This window comes from Haliaeetus leucocephalus, unplaced genomic scaffold, assembly GCF_000737465.1.
Source record: "Haliaeetus leucocephalus isolate CR32 unplaced genomic scaffold, Haliaeetus_leucocephalus-4.0 Scaffold406, whole genome shotgun sequence".
Taxonomy (NCBI): domain Eukaryota; kingdom Metazoa; phylum Chordata; class Aves; order Accipitriformes; family Accipitridae; genus Haliaeetus; species Haliaeetus leucocephalus.
The window spans coordinates 6,733,358-6,751,808 of NW_010972842.1; the positions used below are offsets into that span (position 1 = coordinate 6,733,358).

Below are 18,451 nucleotides of genomic sequence, written 5' to 3' on the forward strand. Positions count from 1 at the left end.
GTTGTTATCCGGCTTCCTCTTAAGATCCAAAAATATTTGTTAAGAAACTAAAACCAATACCTTGCAGCAATTGTAGAGCTTCTGTAACTTTTTTCCAGCAGCTTTATTAGGATGAATTTGTGTGTTATCCAGTGCTTGATCTGGTGGCGAGTATTATGGAGTGGCATACTTCATAAGATCATTTTAATTTTATGCTGTATTTTCAGGAAACCAATTCAGTTTGCAGGTTGTTGGTTTTTAACAGGTATTGAGGAAATGGGTGAGGAGTAACTGGGGCATCAATACACATTGAATTGTAGGTGTGTTATTAGATGATGTGAAAATCATTCCTGTTATAGAGTGAACGTTACAGCATCACTGCTTATCACATCCATTCCGGGATTTTTGAAGAATTCCCTGGTACTGTTATTTGTTATTGCCTGACAAGTACGGTCAGCATGGGGTAGGGTTATTTGTGCAGGTGGAGCTAGTTCTGGTACCCTTATTCATTGAAAGATAAACATAACTACTGCTAGAGTATGGATAGAGTTTTGAAACATTAAATAACACATACTAGCAAAGGGATGCTTTGCATCCCTGTAGCTTGGTCAGGATGCTCTCCTAGCATTAGCTTGTCATCCTGGTGAAATTTATGGTTTGCTCTCTTGCCACCTGCTGATTATAATTGAAGCATAAGATACAAACATTCTGTTTCTGAAATACTAAATAAATGCAATAAAGTGGCTTCTCCATAAATCATCAGCAAAATTCTAAAAAGCCCCAACACCTACCACAAAAAATGCTGAAATGTTTTAATTTTTTATGTCTATTTTTAGTCTTGGAACTGAACCAAGTGATTATTCCCACTTACGGAACTGTGCCGGATCAGCAAAACCTTCATACTCCTGAATGGGTGGGTACTTCTTTACTTTAACTATGACTACCTGTAATTTTTTCTCATATAGATATGCAAGTCAGTAGCTGTTCCGGAAGACTAGCATTCCTTTGCCTTTGCAGCACATGCAGTTCGTCAGCGTGACTGAATCTGGGTTGCTCTATCTCTGTTTCCCTAAAAGGTACCTGAAGTCATTGACTCAGATGTAAAAGTGCAGGTTGACACAGGCGCTGGACTCAATTAAAAGTGACCAATATATATTCACTATAAACTGATACACACACATACACCTCTTCTCTATACATAATTTTGTACATGCATGTGTAGGATTTCTGTGTGTGTATGCAAGGATAAATAGTTATGAACACACCCTACATATAAACACACATACACTATAGAGTCCATACACAGCCAGGTATTAGTTGGCTGACATGTGAGTTCAGGACTCATTTTTACAGAAAGCCTGGAGACACCAAGAAATTCCTTACTCCAATCAGAGATTGAAGTGACAAGAAGAAAAAAGGCCTGGAGGTGTCCATTCCTTTTATCCAAAGCTCAGGTTCCCCAGCTCGCCTAATGTTTTCTGCAGCTAACAGGCTTCTGGCTCTAACTCAGGATCTCCTCAGATCTCCTTTATCATTAAGGGCTGGCCAGTTGACCCCAAAAAAGCCCTGCAATGGCACATGCTTTGTCAACCTTATGCCCAACTGGCATGCTGATACGTCCAATTTTCTTTTTTCCCCTAGAATGGTACAAGTGTGGTCTGCAGTTGCACAAGGAGATAGCTGTAAGCTTGGATTAAAAAAGGTGTAAAATCATATACTTATCCTAAATCTAACAGAGCAACTCCATATAAAAAAAAAAAAGCCTGTTCTGTGTTTCATTACTCTAATGACAGAGGTCTTTTCTATTCAAGCTACCTCTACAAGTGGATCAGTGTTACAGGAGAACAAGGCATAAAGAAACAGGACCAACAGTTTCAAGAATTGCTCGTTGGACCTATTAATTTTGAGCACCTAAGAGCTTCATGACAGTTTTCACATAGAGAAATCATTCAAGAAAGTACTGTAATGTGTCACCAAGTAATGTGAGCTGAAGCTGGTTCCCAGTCAGCCCCATCCAAGGCATCGACAGTTAAACTATCAGCTATTTACAAATAATTGAACCTGCCTGTGTGTTTCTTTACCACTGCCTACTAGATCCTGCTCCAGGAATGACAGCCTGCTACCACTGCTACCGGTTATCCCTTTAGCTGCACAGAGGAGGTCTGTTATGACTGTGGAGGTCCAGGTCCTGCTGACTTCTCTGCCCATAAGGAAATATGTTGTTTTCTTTATATGACTAGGAGAACATACAATACAATGAAGAGTGAACTAAAAAGTTAAAAGATGCAAATCAAGCATTCAGATTCAGGGGGTTGAATTAAGCCTGCCCTGTCTTATATGTAGATATTATGACTGGACATGTTTAGATAATTTATTTTTCAGCCTGGCCACCAGACTGAAAGCTATTTTGATTCATATCAAACTGAAATGGGAAATAATCATAAAAGAAAGAGACAAAGGATTTCTGTGGTGTTAGTGCATTTCGAAAGCAGTGTAAATGAAGGGATAGATTCACTGTTCCTTGCACCAAGGTGCACCAGAGCCTTGGGGAGCTGCTCTAGCAGCTTAGCTGGCAAAGTACTTGTCATAGTTATGGGTCAGGAGGGTTTGTTCTTGCCTCTGCTGTAGGAAACAAATACCCAAAGCACCAGGAAATTACTTTCCTTCTGGGAGCTGGATACCCTCACCTCCCCTGCCCCTGTCCCAGTGTTTTGCAGCAGGGTATTCTTTGTTTGAAGCTGCTTTGGTCTCTGGAAAAATATTTAAACATTTTTTGGAGCATGAGGTGTAACCAAGAGCTTCCATTTCCCAACTGAGTGCCCTGACCAGGATGTTATAAAAATCCTTCTTAGCCTCTCTGTGGTTCAATGAAATTTTTTTTCTGTATTTATATGATGTGAAATAGCATCAAAACAGCTAGAATGTCATATACCTTGTGGTTAGAACAGTCTCCTCCGAGCAGTCTTGGTAGAATTTATTTTTATTTCTACTGAAAATCGACTGTCAAAATCAATTTTTATTTTTGGTTACTCATGTTTACCAGCAGTTGTAATTTCTGCTCAGTTTTAGCAGCATCTTTTCTGCACTGCTCCTTCCGAGTCAGGTCTTCCTTGTCGGCCGCTGGGCAGTTTCAGTGGGGTGGAGGGGCCAGAAAGACAAAATTGAGATCTACTGAGCCTGTCTGTGAAATGGGTGAGTGCTAACTGTAGCTAGAAATGGAAACTAAATAAGAAGCCTAACCTTAAACGATTGAATAGAAGGAAAGTACTGCACCTGTTGTCTAAACTTAAATCATGCTTTGCAGCTGGAAGTATTCTGGAAATTTGATTTGATTTTGCAAGTCATCCTGGAGTAGCCAGGACTAAGTTACTGGTTAATAAAAATGGTCCTGTTCTTCTCATTGTGCCGTCTCCAATTAGAGGACCACATGCTAAGTTTGCCACAAGATCCCTGCCTCATCTGGCACAAGTAGGACATTAATCTCCAAAAAGCCCAAATTCTGCGAGAATGTTGTTTGTAGTACTTCAGCATGGTGTAAGTGTGGCAGGAAGGAATGTGCAGGGAAGGAATGAAAGGCTCTTACAACTAGAGAAACTCAGTCTGGTCCTAGATAATTGGATTTTATCCCTGCTCCTGCTACAGGGTTTCTGTGCGAGATTTGCAAAGTCACATCCAGCTTTTGTTTATTTCCTGAGTGTCAAAGGGGAACATCTGTGGCCCTGTTTGCATTAGTTCAAAATAGTCACATACGGACCTGAAAGTGAGTGCATTGCTCTTTGAAAAGAGAGAATTGCTGAGCTCTCTGGAAAGATGTCACTGTCCTGGTGTCTCAAGCTGGACCCCCAAATTTAGAAGACAGTCAACAGGTTTTAGCATTGATCTCTAGATACCTTACGTGATCACCATTAAAATGAGGGTTATACTGTTAATTTCTCTCCTGGGGGATCTTGTAAAATTAAACTTCTCAACATTTGTACAACACTGAGATTCTATGAGGAGAGTACCACAGGCATAGTCAGAAGGAAATCCCTATTTTAAGCATTCGGACTATTTAGATGAGGTGTAACAAAAAAAGGCATTGAATGAAGAAGATAATAAGGAGTATTCTGTAACTACTACAAGGAGGGTAGAATCATGGCATGTGGTAGTACAATTAAGTCATGTATCATAAACAGTATGTACAAGGAAGACAAAACTGCATAGACAGCATTCATTCAAGCCTTTTCCAGCTCTCAGACGTTTCATTTTGCAGTCTGATCTGCTTTATAGGTAGATAGCTTGAATTTGGATGTAACAGTAAGATTTTTTTCTTGAGAGTCAACATCTGCAGAGGGGAGGATAACTTCTTCAAACTGTCTGTTACTGCTGCCCCTCAAATACAATTTCTGCAGCAAGAAGGCTTCAGGGAAGTCTGAAAGAGTGAATTTCCCAACTCCTGCATCCCAGGAAGAGATGGGAGGTGCTGAAAAGCAGGTTTTCAGCAGCGTACCGTCTTCACCTTTCTTTAAAAGTAAGTCCGTTTGGTCTCTCTCTAATCAGGAGTGACTGGAATTCCTTCTGCAGCCAGCAGCGACCTGACGCTCAGACAGGAAGTCAAGTGGGTGTCTGGTCCAAACTTAGCTCAGGGGACAAGGCATCCTGATGCCTGGCCGGTTACCAACCGCTTTCTGCTGACAGAAATGTGTGACTGTAACGACACCCCGTATTTTTCTACTTTGTCTTTAGCCTCAGTTTATTTCAGTTTGTTACACAGCAGAAATTTCTTTGCATGTTGAGGAAGTGGAAAAAAAACCCAACCCACCTTCTTCTGATTAAGTGCTTGCTAATAATCTCATTGTTGCTAAAAACAGAACTAAAACAGTCCTCTGTTGTTATTAGCAAATATGAGTCACAAGGAAAAACGTTAAAGACATAACAGTTTTATGGCCCTACGGAGACAGACCCACATTAGTATGTGATATGCAAATAAACTTATATCTTCCAGAAGTATCTTATATATTTTATATATATATATATCTTATATCTTCCAGAAGTAAATGCTTGTGTTGGTCTTAATGTCAGCGAGTTGTCTCTATTGGTCACTCAGAACATAAAGTAATAAAAGATCTTGTTATATAGCTGTGACAGTAAGAAGAACTTTATATTTCTGTAACATTTTCTTCAGATGATCTCAAAGCACTTTACAGATAATTATGTTTCATGATATCCTGGTAATATAATTTGTTTCCTTTTTATTTACTTGATTTGAAGTTTCCTGAGGCCTGTAGAGAGAAATAACTGTGCTCCTAAACAGGCAGTCTGAAATTTTCACCTACGTAAAACCCACAACTGAAGTGTAACCTGCGGGTCCCCTGCAAGACTGTTGCCGTGCTCCAGCGGGAGGATTTTTTGCAGGTACCTGTCAGCAGAGGCGATGTTACACAGGCTCTGCTCTGCTCCCTTGTTTCCCAGAACTGATTTATTCCCTGGCATGCTGCAGGAAGCTGTTTTGAGGCATATCTGAAAATTATGTGAGGTCGCAGACAAGTAGTTTATCCCTCCAGTAATGATTACATTTGGTGCTATTGACAGTCACACCAAAGGCTCATGGGGACAAAATAAAGCACTTTTATCCTTCCAGTTAGATAAGTCATTCCTGCAGAATTTCTTGTTCGTTAAAAAAAAATCAGCTTACAATACTGTGCTTGTTCAGAGTGTAGTAAAGAATAAATAACTGCAATTCCTGAGCAGATATTTTTCTTCACGCTTGCCTCCGTGCTGCCCTTCCCACTGCTACCCCCACTGAATGTTTAACAATATAATGCCCAGAGAAGCCTGGAAAAGCGAAGACAGGTTTCTTCGTAACGCCACCATTTTTCCTCCCCTGGCGTGGAGCGTCGCTGCTGCCGAAGGGAGCTTTCCACTGGCGTGGTCTCCTTTCGTCTCCCGCCGCAGGCATCGCGTGTAGCCATGGCTACAGGAGCGCTCTCAAGAGTAAGACACGACAACTCCCCTCAGATCCCGGCAAGCGATCCCGGTTATCCGCGCGGAGGAGCACGCGGTAGTCTCCCTCCTGAGGAGCTCCGAGTCAAGGGGCTGAGGGTCGGGGCCATGATGTTGTCGCCTGAAGTCAAACCGGTTACCTCAGCCTGCGTGGAGGGGCAAGCTTGTCCCCACGGCCAGCTTGTCCCTCCTCCAAGCGCCAGTCTGTGCCGGGGGCTGGGAGAGCAGATGCTGTTTACCGACGACTGCTTGTGCTGGATTAGCAAAGAGCGCGGGAAGCTCCTTGTTCCATGGCCGGAGTCGGGGAGGACGAAGGGGTGCGCGGGGCAGAGGGCTGGCGGTGCGATTGATGGCATCAGGGCAGCGCTTCCCAGCTCCAGCTGTGCGTGCGTCCTCTGGAAGCGAGGACCCAAGCAGTGGGTCTGTAGAACGAGGCATTTGGCGCTGAGGAGGTGGTGTCTGGGCTTTTTTTGGCTACCTCCAGTCTCATTCCTTGGAGCGAAGAGCCACTGATGCTCACCCGACCTGACCCTGCTCTGAACTGAAACGCGGAGGTACCCCCACGTGAACGTGGCCGTCCTGCCTCTAGGTTAGCCCACATAGGTGTAACCTAAGTGTTCCAAAAAGCTTTATCCACGGCCAGGTCCTCCTCTCCTTCAGATTCCTTCTGTTAATAAAGCAGCTAATACTTCCCCGACTCTCAGTGGTAGGCAAGCGGTTGATTGTACAGCACCTGGAGAGTTCAGAAGCGCCGCAGAGTATGTGCTAAATATAATTAGTGTTTTACAGCTAAATGTATTATATTTTTTTATTTATTAATGATGTTAATCAATATTAACCTGCTGTCCACTAGGGTATTATTATAATATTAGAGTGCACAACCGATTGCCTCCGTCAGTACTTAAAATGTGATTATGCCGAGGCTAAGAAAATTAGAAAGTGCAGTAAATAGACCCGGCATTTGTTTCTTCTAAAACAAAGAGGTATCAATGGGCCTGTTCATTATTTTGGGTTATAATTTGCTACTGATACTTAAGAAAAATTATGTATTGGAATTTCAGCCTCATTAACTTATGTGTCTATGCACACAAGCTTGTGTGCATTTGTATGATAATAACATTTGTAATACTGTCAAATAATATTACATATTTTTTAAAAAACAAACATTGTCTCAAAGGAATTATTAACTATAGAGTACAGCACATCTTTTCGGTTTCCAGTCTTGTTTTTCCCCTGGTAATTATATTGAATAATATATGATTTTTCATTACAAACTATCCAGTAGGGATTACAAGATACACCACACATCTCAGTTAATGTGACTGTCGGAACCTTAACTATTACATTCCCATTTGCATTTTACTTCTTACTTTTAATTGAGCTACATTTAATGTTACACTACAATTTATTTGTGTGGGTCTTAATCTTGATCTCTTAAGTATTCCAGCTTAATGAATCAATTCTTTATTATTTTATTGATATATAAAGTGTCCATGGATAGGTCAATTGGACAATGCCCTCGTGATTAAAAGCAATAGAGATTACATTTAAGAAGTTAGTTTCATAAGTGTGAACTTCTGTCTCTCTGGATTCATGCAGTCCAATATTGATTAATCTTTCAACTATATTCCATTATATATATATGCATAGTTTGAGACAGACAGACAGACAGACAGATAGATCTATAGATAGATAGAAAGAAAGAAAGAAAGAAAGAAAGAAAGAATGAAAGATGTAGGTATGTGGTAACATGTGTATACTCATGTGGATGAAACCACGTAAGTAAATGCATGAGTCAGAATACTGATTAACAGGCAGTCTTTCATCTGGTTATTGACAATCCTGTTAAGCCAGTTATCACTAAGTTACATACTAGTTCTATAAGCTTAAAGGAGACTACGTTTAAAGGAAAAGTACTTAAACAATGAAGTTATGCAATCACAAATTATGATCAAAACTTGTTAGATCAAAACTTGATCTGATGTTTGCTGTCTGCCATTTCTTTCATTTCTATCCTGTGGATAGGTCATATAGGTAAAAGAGCTAAAAGCTGGAGTGAAAAAAACTCAAAGCTGTTACTGCTTTTACACTTTCAAGTGCTTGAATTTCACAACTAAACTCTGTCTCTTTAAACAGAAGTTATTATAAATGCTGTTTCTAAGATTCAAAAGACAAAGAAGCCCAATTAAAAAAACTGGCTTATGCAGCGGCAACACTTCCCCTCCTTATTCATTATCACAAGGTTTGGGCTCTGTGTTTCCAGCATTGCAACACAGAGCAATTTTAGCCCTGGCCAGAGCCTGCTGGGGTCCCAGGGGAGAGCAGCGGCGGCGGGGCTGGGCTCGGTGCCTGGTGGGCTCGGTTCCCCCCACCCTCGCTGCTGCTGCTGCCCCAGAACCTCCCAAGCTGTCTCCCAACAGGGGCCGTTGGCTGTTGTCGATGCTTTCCTCCCAATGGGAATCTAGTCAACGTGAAATCATCGTGATTATATTTTAAATGAGACTGGAAATGGTCGCAGCAGGGCTGCATTTTACACCCATGGCTAGTCCTCAGCGGGGGGAAAACTTGTCAGGGTCAAGTCTGATTCCTTGATGGGACTATGCCAATGCTAGCTCTCAAGAATTTAGAAGAATTTCTGCGCAAGCCCATCTGTGACTTGCTTTGGGTGATACTCGGTGTCATTGTGGTCTGGTGATGCCATCTGAAAGTTTAAAGCAATTTTTTTCCTAAAACTTTCTTCACAGTGTGCAGTTGTATGTTGATTTGGTGACTGCCTAGGTAGTTGCTGAAAGCTAGGCCAGATTGTGAAACCAACATAGAATATACGTGTATATTGGCCTTATGTCAACGTGCGTGTGTGTGTATATATATATATATGCATGTATGTATGTCAGCAGCTGCTTGCTGTCAGGTTTGTCACAAATCTCTAGGCACAGGTGGGATTCAAAGATAACTGTTCTAACCAAGAATCTGCTCAGACTGTTTGAAGCTACTAAGTTAACAGGACCTCTTTGCAGCAGATCCTAGCCTTTGCACATACAACATAAAAAAATAGTGAGGTTAAACTCCCCTGAGTTTATTTAAACTATGGAAATTTTGTCATAATTACGGGGAGACACATCTTGGTTGACTGTTTTGGCTCAGCCAATAAACAGTAACAAAATAGTCCACAGGGAGAGGTTTAGAATAAAACTCCTGGGAAATTTTGTTTTGGAAACACTGACACATGTGGTTCCTAAAACACTGTATGCTCCCTGGAACTGGAGTGCTCCTGACTGAAGACTGGCATTCTTCTCAGTTTTATCACAGTTGAAGAACAACCATTTCAGTCCACACTTAAGGGGTCTCTGACACCATAACCACATTTCCATGCGCTTTTCTGTGGACCGGACATCCCAAAGCTCCCCAAACTGGACCTGGTATCCGTCATGAAGTTTGGTCTGCACTGACAGGGAAATTTCAGGGATAGGTCATCTGGGAATCTATTCCATGTCCCCAAAGGCACAGCATGTTCAAGAGATTATTCTGGGTCATTTTGCCCAGCCTGATCCTGCCCTGGGCCACCCGGCATGCCCAGCCATCTGGAAGCCAAGGCTCCCCTGTGGTTCTCTATGGGACTCTTGCCACCTTTGGAGATCTTACCATCTCTAATGCAATGCCGAGTCCCATTTCAGACATTTGATATCTATCAATCAACTTCAGTTGCACTGCACTCATTAACACCACGGAGGGACTTGGCCAAGTACCTGAGAGTTTGGTGCTCATTACATGATGATTCTGATAACGTTACAGCTATATATTACCTGAAAGAAGGGGTTGTTACATGTGACAGTGCCCTCAGCGTACTCTAAGAAACTACAAAATCATTACTCGAGGATTCAGGTTCCCCTGTCATCAGTGTCTGTATCGTTTCACACATGAAATAACACATTAAGATGTTATCAGTGGATATGACAATCTATCCTGCTTTCCTCCGGGGACTAGATAATGGCTTATGGATATATTAATCCTTTCGATTTTGGCATATATTATAACATAATGGATGTGTGGCATACAACAATGTTTTTTGGTTGCTGAGATGTTGCGAATGAAAAGGGAAATAAATCCACATAGGATGCGTCCATTTTGAGAGCTCATCCGCAGCCTGGTCATGTTCTTTGTTCTCTGGGCAATGATGGTTTTGGGTATTAGGGTCCATGAAATTACTGGGCTTTTTGTTTTGGGGTTTTTTTAATTGCAGTGATGCTTAAACTTCTGGCGGGTAAGGGGACAGATGGGAATGCACTAATTCTGAGAGTCCCATTAGGTAATAACATATCTTGTAGATAGACTGTCTAACATTGTATCCATGATGACATGCAAATTTCTTGACAGATGCATTGTTCAGGAATGGTGCTGCATCCCAATGCTCCTCTCATTGCCAAAAGCTAATATGCTATTTTTAAAGAACAAAATTAGGTCAAAGTTCTGCTGTTCTTATGTCATGCAGAGACCTCCCAACTTTTTTTCTCCATTCTACTCCATGCTACTTTTGTTGTCACTTTGGTGGTCTTTGTGTTATATGAGTCTGATGTGTTGAGTTTCTCTGTTCACTGAAATACTGTGTAACAGGAGGCAAGTAAGGTACCGACAAGTAAAGTTCTTCATATTAACCTATCCTACCTGCCTTCCAGGCTGATTTTGATGATAAGCCTGACTCCTTGTTCTTCAACGATGGGCAGCGAAGAATTGACTTTGTTTTGGTGTATGAAGATGAAAGCAAAAAAACGACTCATAAGAGGAGTGATCGTAAAAAGCAAAAGGTAAGTTATGTTCAGGATAAATCTGAATCATTTGTTGGGTGTTAAGAGCATAGGCAGGAAGGACAGGGCCCTCACCCAGAATGGCAATTGCATTGCCCTGTCCTAGGAGTACTCTTGGGAGCTGGGAGACTGAAGCCCACCAAACTGAGCAGGGAGCAGCGGTGAGCTTAAGCCAGCAGACTGATGTGTAAATGGGCAGAGCACTGCACATCATGTCTGTCAGTGTGTGCTAGGTGACCTCAGAGCATCCTCCTGGGAGGGAATCCTTCAGGAGATGTGAGCAGAAAAATGCTGGTGTCAGGTTCCCAGTTAGAATTAGACACCCTGATCTTCAGACTAGGGCAATATTCTGTACCTACAGTGATTGAATTAGGTCCCTAATGGACTTTGGTATTAAAATCAGGGTATTCAGAGGAACCCATAGAAGGAGGCAGCTGACCAGGTGCTCCAGATCACAGTTATAGCTGTTGACATTCTACCCAATAAAGCACCCAAGTCATTTATGGGAAATAACTGTATGTCACTTTACCATCAGAATTTCTCCCTGTAACACTCTGTCCCTTGACACTTCAACAGTTTGGTCCCCCCTAGGGACCTTGCAAAAAATCTCTGACTCAAGCCAGTGACTGCTTGATGCTTCTTAGCAACTATGAACGACAATCATAGATTATTTTTAACTATTATTTTTTAATTATTTCAGTAGTTCTATCAGTGGACTACATTCATTATGGTACCCAGGGCCACAAAAACAAGCTCAGCCATGCCACTGAGCTATTGTAATTGTGAACTGCTTGAGAAATATCCATCCACAGGATTGTAGTCCCCTTGGCATCTGCGCTTTCCCACCCACCCGCTTCCTTCTCTGATTTAGCAACTCTCCATGTTCCAGCAGCAGCCTCTGGTAGAGACAGTCAAGGACAAAGATAACACTGAAAGGACCTCATATGCAAATAATGATTTGCAGTTAGGAAAGAGAAGAGTAGGAGTAAAAAGGCCTGTACTAAGTTGGTTGATATTCATTACACAGTGTTGTTGTTGGCATTAATGGGGCAGCCATAAGGAATGTCGTTAGTAGGGTTTGAGGGAGTCCTGCAGTGGGTGGATGTTGCATTACACGTGATCACAGGATCAGCAATAAAAATTAATTGAAAGAGGTAATTAGAAACAAAAAGCTGCCCCTTTGGAAACAATTGTTTTTATCAATTAGCATTTTACATTTATGTTTTAATATTTGGCCATTGCCCAAATATACTTAAAAATATAATGAGTGTCTTTTCCAAACAGTGATGGAAATTAAATGTGAGCAATGGAGTAGTATTTTTAACGCAGCATTAATGTTAGGACATTAACCAGAATGAAATCATGAATAATTAGACCAGGAGATTGTGGGTAATGCGCTAGGTGCTTGCAAAAAAAGTTTACTTTCAAAGGTCTCAGTCCTACAAAGATCTGCAGCCACACTGAATCTGTGGTGTGCTGAGGAGGAAGCGGTCTACCTACATGCAACAAAGGTGAGAACGAGAGTATATGAGGCTAATGGTCAGACAAGGTGAAGACTGAGTGTCTGGAGAGCAGCTCTGTAGAAGAGGCCCTCATGGTTGTGGTGGACAGCAAGCTGAACAAGAGCCAGCTCCGTGGCCTGGCAGGAAAGTGGCCGACAAAGGCTGTATGGACAGAAGTACGGCCAGGAGATTGAGACGTGTGATTGGGGTGACATGGATATGTCGGAAGGAAGCTGAAAACAGTGATAGCAGTTTTCAGAGCCAGGATTTCCATGGACAGGGAGAATCTGAAGCCATAGGGGTACTGTGGAAGGTGTAGGCAAGAATTTTGATACTGGGAATGCATATGGTGCTGAAAGGGCAGTAGAAAGCATAGAAGGAGACAAGGATGAAGAAGTGGCAGTTACAGAGGACTTCCAAGGACAAGAACAAAGGATACAAGTGTGATGACACTGAGCTGGAGAACTAATGTTAACTAAAAAATCCAAAGTTGGCCATGAAACAGACAAAACACTACACATAGGGTAAAGTACCAGAGGGCACTGAAAAGTGGAGGAAGGAGAAGAGGGAGCGAGGAGAGGATTTTTTTCAATGAGTCTGTCACATAAGCTGAAATGAGTCTCCTGGTCATAACCAAACTCCTGTGATACAACTCAGAAGTACTGGCTCCCTCTCTCTAGAGCCTCACAGACAGGTGTCGGCAGTTTAGAAATGCATTTCTAAATCTATTGTTGGAGGAACAGTCTTTTAAAATGTGAATAGATGTAAGCTTTCTAACTTTTTAGGATGGGATGGGTGCAGGTCAGCTCCAAGCACACAAACGCGTTAGTCATCTCAAAGACAGAGAGGTCCTTTGTCTCACTTGAGATCACTTGCCATGCAAGTGGAAGAAGCTGTATGTGCTGCAAATCTTCATTCCCTAAGCAAAGGCTGCACAGACATTGGCAGCACTGATAATATTTTTCTTCCTGTACCTCCTCCCGAGCGGGATGCAGGACGCTGCCTTGGGACCTACCTTACACTCATACTAGGAATGAAAGGAGAGAAACTGAGAAGTAATAAAGAAAAAAATGTGAATAGAATATTTGAAACTAAGGAACAAAACACATATACCTTATGTCTGACATGGAATGGAAGGTGACATTTATGGTACAGTTTTGCATCCTTGGAATTCCAGGGAGAGAATTAACATTTTGGCCTACCACAGTTCCCAGAATGGTGTGGGGATGATGTTGCCCAAGATACATGCAAGTCTTATCAGTGTTGGCATAAAACCTACTTGATAACTTGTCCTACTGACACTCTTGTTTATTTGGTTGTATTTTTTTCTGGGGCAAACAACTTCTACCCTTGTGATGAAATACAACCAAAATGAGGAGTATTGCCATTTACTATCAGCTTTAAATACTACAGACATCACTGTCTGTCTCTGATCAATGATGAACTGAAAATGCCAAATTTTATAAGCAGTATCTTGTGTAATTCAAGGTGCTTTAAGCCTGAATAGGTTCCTTGCTCCTGCTATTCTTTCTTTGACTCCCCTGACAGTTTTATAGAGCTATTATCCAGAGCTTTATTGTTCACAGAATTTGGAAACTCCAGCTTATTAAAGGATAGCAGATCCAGTGAAGTCTGTTCTCTCCTCACCTCACTGAGGTCAGCAGCAAGGTCTCCACTGGCCATGTGCAACATTACAGGTCTGTGAATTGTAGGGACCAGGAGCGTAGTCACTGAGACAAATTCTGTCTGATGCACACTGCACCCCATCTGATTGCATGACGTGGAAGTTGGGACAGAATTTAAATTGTCAGTGGACATCTATAGGTCTGCATATCTGAAGTGAAAAGTTTTGGGTGCTGCACTGAGTGGCTTTGTATGATAATGAGAGTGGAGGAGTCCCCAAACACTTACTGAATTTTGTCAGAAGGATTTGAAAATCAGACCTAGGTATCCAGTTTACTGGATTCAGAGAAACAGGGCACAGATCTACCTATTATTCTGCAACAAGAGAAGAATCGGGTCCTGGGACTATCATTATATTTGATTTGAATGGCTTTCTGTCCTTTTTCAAAAGAATTACATGAGTAACTGAGAAAATGGCCCAGCATTAAATTTATATTCATTAGCAGTATTCTTGGGAAAACATCTCAGAGGACAGAAGGAAATAACTTAACTAAAAGCATGGGGTTGATTTGGATAGAATGAACAAAAATACGGGATTCTGAAGCTCTTAGAGATGTGCAGTGGTGCTGTGCTTCCCTCATTTTCATGTGTTTCTGAAATCTGGTTTAAAGGAGGCAAAGTCAAACTAATGAAATGACATCCTCATGGAAGTTTCTAACATAATTTACAGATCCAAAAGTCAGCAGATAAGATTCATATATGCAACTCAATTCGAACTCCAAATGTTTTTAAGTCGGTATACAATTAATTTTGCAAGCACTAGCAAAAATCAAACTATCAGGAGCAGATTCCAGAAGCTGTACCTTGCAAGCAATTGAAATTCCTGCCCAAAGCATGTTTTTTAAACCTACAATTTATGTACCTTATTTGTCAGGATAGGTTACCATCAGAATAGAAATTAAGTATCACCAGTCTTTCCAGGAATGCTCCAAAATGCCAGTTTTATCCATTGAGGTCCTCAAGGAGCTCACTGTTGAAAGTTAAAGGGTTAGCACCAGAAAGGTGAATTCAAAATAAATCGATGCAGAATGTCATTCTAGTCCATCTGCTTCCCTCCGACAGAAACAAACAGAAAAACTGTCAGTAATTTAAGTAGGAATGTGGGCAAAACCTTCATTTCCAGCCATGAAGTAATCTGTGCTTTACAGATTTTTTTTCCAAATTAAATGAAAACTATAATTCACAGAGAATATTACAAGCATGTCACGCATCTTTTATTTTTTTTAAGTACGGTCTGACGGAGAACTCCAGCAGGGCTAGAGAAGTTTGTCTTCATAAGCAAACAATGAACAGTTCCTGCCTCTAGACTTAATTAGTTTAGATAACCAACACAAAAAAAAGCTTGGATAACCTTTCAAAAACTTAATTGTACTTCTCTCACTGTTTAGCATGTGTCATAACTACGGTGAGAGAACAATACTTGGGTTTACAGAAAGAAGGGTACCTGGGTGCCATTTTCTGCAGTGATTTGAGGCAGTAGAGGACGGCAGGCTCTACGTGCCCGTGGTGTGCTCAGCCGACCTACCCAGTAAGTCTGATAACGAGGACGAAAGGGACCTTTGACACTGGGAGGAGGGCAACCACACCGGCCCTGGTCTCTGCTGGATGGATTGGTTTTGAAGCAGGAACTCGCTGAAATAAAACCTCTGTTCCTGAGGCAACCCCACCCCAAATCTTTACTTCTTTGCTTAATGGGTGGAAGGAAGGATGCCAGAAGGATGGGAAGACAAATGGAAGGAGGGAGTTGCTCTGAAGTTACTGCATACATTCATAGGACCAGAAGTGGGTCTTCCCAAACAGGGTGACTAGAAGCCACTGTTGAGAGCAGGGCTAGACTGCAGTATTGCCAGTTCTGTGTGGTCATGAATCAGGTTTCAGAAAATCACGAGTCTGCCTTAAAATCAGAGGGTATCTCAGAAAATATGTATTTGGAGTTCTTTGGGTTTACTTTTTTTGTGTCAGCCTTTATAGCATATTCTGCTTCACATTTTTGTGATTATCTTCAAACATAAGGGAAAGAAGCTTACAGAAGCAGAGCTTCTCAATCAATTAATTTCCTGATGCTGACAGCTGGGACTTTCAGGAAAGCTTCCAAACACCATCAAAGAAACTGTGAGAGTTGGCAGCTAATATTGATACAGTGATCCTCTCCTCTCCACCCCCTTTAGCTGATTGCCATGGGGGAGGCTTTGGGCCCCATGCTCTTTCTCTTACTGACTGTGATTTATCTGTTGCCTGTCAGGTAAGGCAGAGGTGGCTATTCAAGGACTCCTTCCTTGTTAGGACTTTTCCCCTGAAGCCACACAGATATTGTTGTGGAGAACTTTTCTCTTTGTGCAAAAGAAACTAACAAAGATAGGAGTTGGCATCCTTCTATCACTGTAATCAAAGCAAGTGCTCCCTACCGTTTACGAAACACAGAGAAAAAAAACTGCTAGTGGTCTGCTACCAATTTCCAGACCCACAATCTTGTTAGTCTCCTCAGCTTGGCAAGACAGTCACCAGACATTGAAAGGATTATGGTGAAAAAGTAGCTCCCAAGACCTAACCCTCTACAAGCCTGTAGTACCTGGCATTTACTTACACTATGCTTTCACTTTCTTAAGATTGTATATGATTATACATTCCGTAGTGTCTTAGTCTGTTGGCTAGCCATTCAATCATCAAAATCTATGTCAGGTTTAGATCAGCAGCATTGCCATGATTACATTATTATTACAACTTAGCCTTGCAGGTAGCTGAACAAAATGCCGGATACTAAAATAAACTTTGGACAGTCTCCACCTTCCAGCCTAATAAGCTATCATATCTTTATGCTGTATTCCCCAGCCAAGGCAAAACCACTATAGACTCCTCTGGGTAAAAGTCTAGCTCCTCCATAGATCATCATGTGCATAATTCAATCATTTATATAAAATAGCAAAGCCCCTAATTAGCAAAGCCTCCCAGGGGCTTCGTTTCTCACTACTTGCATTAATGCATTATTAGAAACCTTAATATTGTCAACATTCCTCTAAGATTTTGAGGGCAAAATTAATTTGGGGAACTCCTTGGCATAATAAATTATTAAAGCAATCTGAATGGTAAGATTTAAAAAAAAATAAAAAAATAAAAATTAGACTTCTACAAATGAGAATTGCCCTGCATCCATCTTTGTGCTATTTAGGAAGAAATGAAACAGGTATTTAGCCCTCTGCCTTTTTTATTTGCTGAAACAAAGTAGAACTCAGGTTGAAATATTTTCATGACTCAGTATTATTCACCTTACAAAGAACCATGTGAATATGGAAGAAGCAAAGTGGTAGGATGAAATGGCAAAAGAGTTAATAGTGGAGTAACAAACAACTCCTGTGTTGTGTACTATGTATATTAATGATCTGGTAAGGGGTTGAGTTATGATATAACACAAATTATAGAGGAAATCATTATGTAGTTTACTCAGAAGCCAAGATGACTGTGAACCTTTAGCTTTGAAGGAGAATGGAGAGCACTATTACCTATGAAATGTTGAAAAATGCAAGGAAGTATGTTACTGCAAGGAAAAAACTCATTCAGATTTGGAATTCTAAGTTAGCGCTGTTAGTACAAGGAAGAGACTTAGATGTCACAGGAAACGGCTATATTAAGTGTCCTCTTCAAGGTTCAGCTACCATCAAAATTCTAGATAATAGAAAGGATTACATATATACAATATGTTATAAATATGCATACTACATATATATATATATATATACACAATGTTATATAAACAATGAAAAAATATAAAGAGCATTATGCTGTCGCCAATAAACAAGTGGATTAATGGGACATGGAGAGATACCTCTATGAAGAGTGCTATCAAAGTTTGGGATTGTGGTTTTATCTTGAGAAAAGAGAAGAATAAGGAGAAATGTGGTAAGTAGTCATGAAAGAAGAAAACTGTTTGAAAAATTTGGCTCTTCCTGTCCCTAACCTGAGAAGAAGGTAATATTCACTGGAATAAAAAGGCAGAAGATCCAAAACAGATCAAAGAAATACCTTCTAACAAAATACGACATTAGTCCATGGTGACCATTGCCACATGCAGGTGCTGCAGCTCAGAACTAATGAAGTATAAATGGGGTAGGCTGTTTATATTATTACTCACTTTTATAATTATTAATTGCAAGACTTGCTAGAGTTTTGGAAAAATAATTTTTTCTGCTTTGGGGACTTACAACAGTCTTTAAACATTAAAGAACTGGATGAAACTTATGTGGACATACAACTGGCCTGTTCTGTGGAACTCCTGAAGATTTTTGCCCTTTTTGCTGAAGCATCTGGGTTTTGCCCCCTGGAGTGAGTGGGTCTTGGGTCTAGTCCTGAAGACCAGTTTCCATGTACCTATCAAAGTTCCTAAGACTTTATCTAAAGGGTCGTTCATTGAATCTGGTCCTTCACAGTAGCAACAGGCCTGGGTCTTAAGCACAGATATTAAGGCAGTTGGTCTGGCTATAGAGAACCAGGTGACAGAAACCATTGGAC

General features: G+C 41.1%; 1 protein-coding gene across 1 annotated transcript in view; it reads left to right on the plus strand.

Moving 5' to 3' along the window:
- The first annotated feature begins 255 nt into the window (after window positions 1-255).
- The window catches only part of ANO6 (anoctamin 6), a 47,011-nt gene continuing 28,815 nt past the window's right edge, over window positions 256-18,451 (plus strand). Inside the window, exons 1-3 of the mRNA XM_010574114.1 lie at window positions 256-259; window positions 816-892; window positions 10,635-10,763. Of these exons, the coding sequence (XP_010572416.1) occupies window positions 256-259; window positions 816-892; window positions 10,635-10,763 (210 nt within the window). The remainder of the gene's footprint in view (window positions 260-815; window positions 893-10,634; window positions 10,764-18,451) is intronic.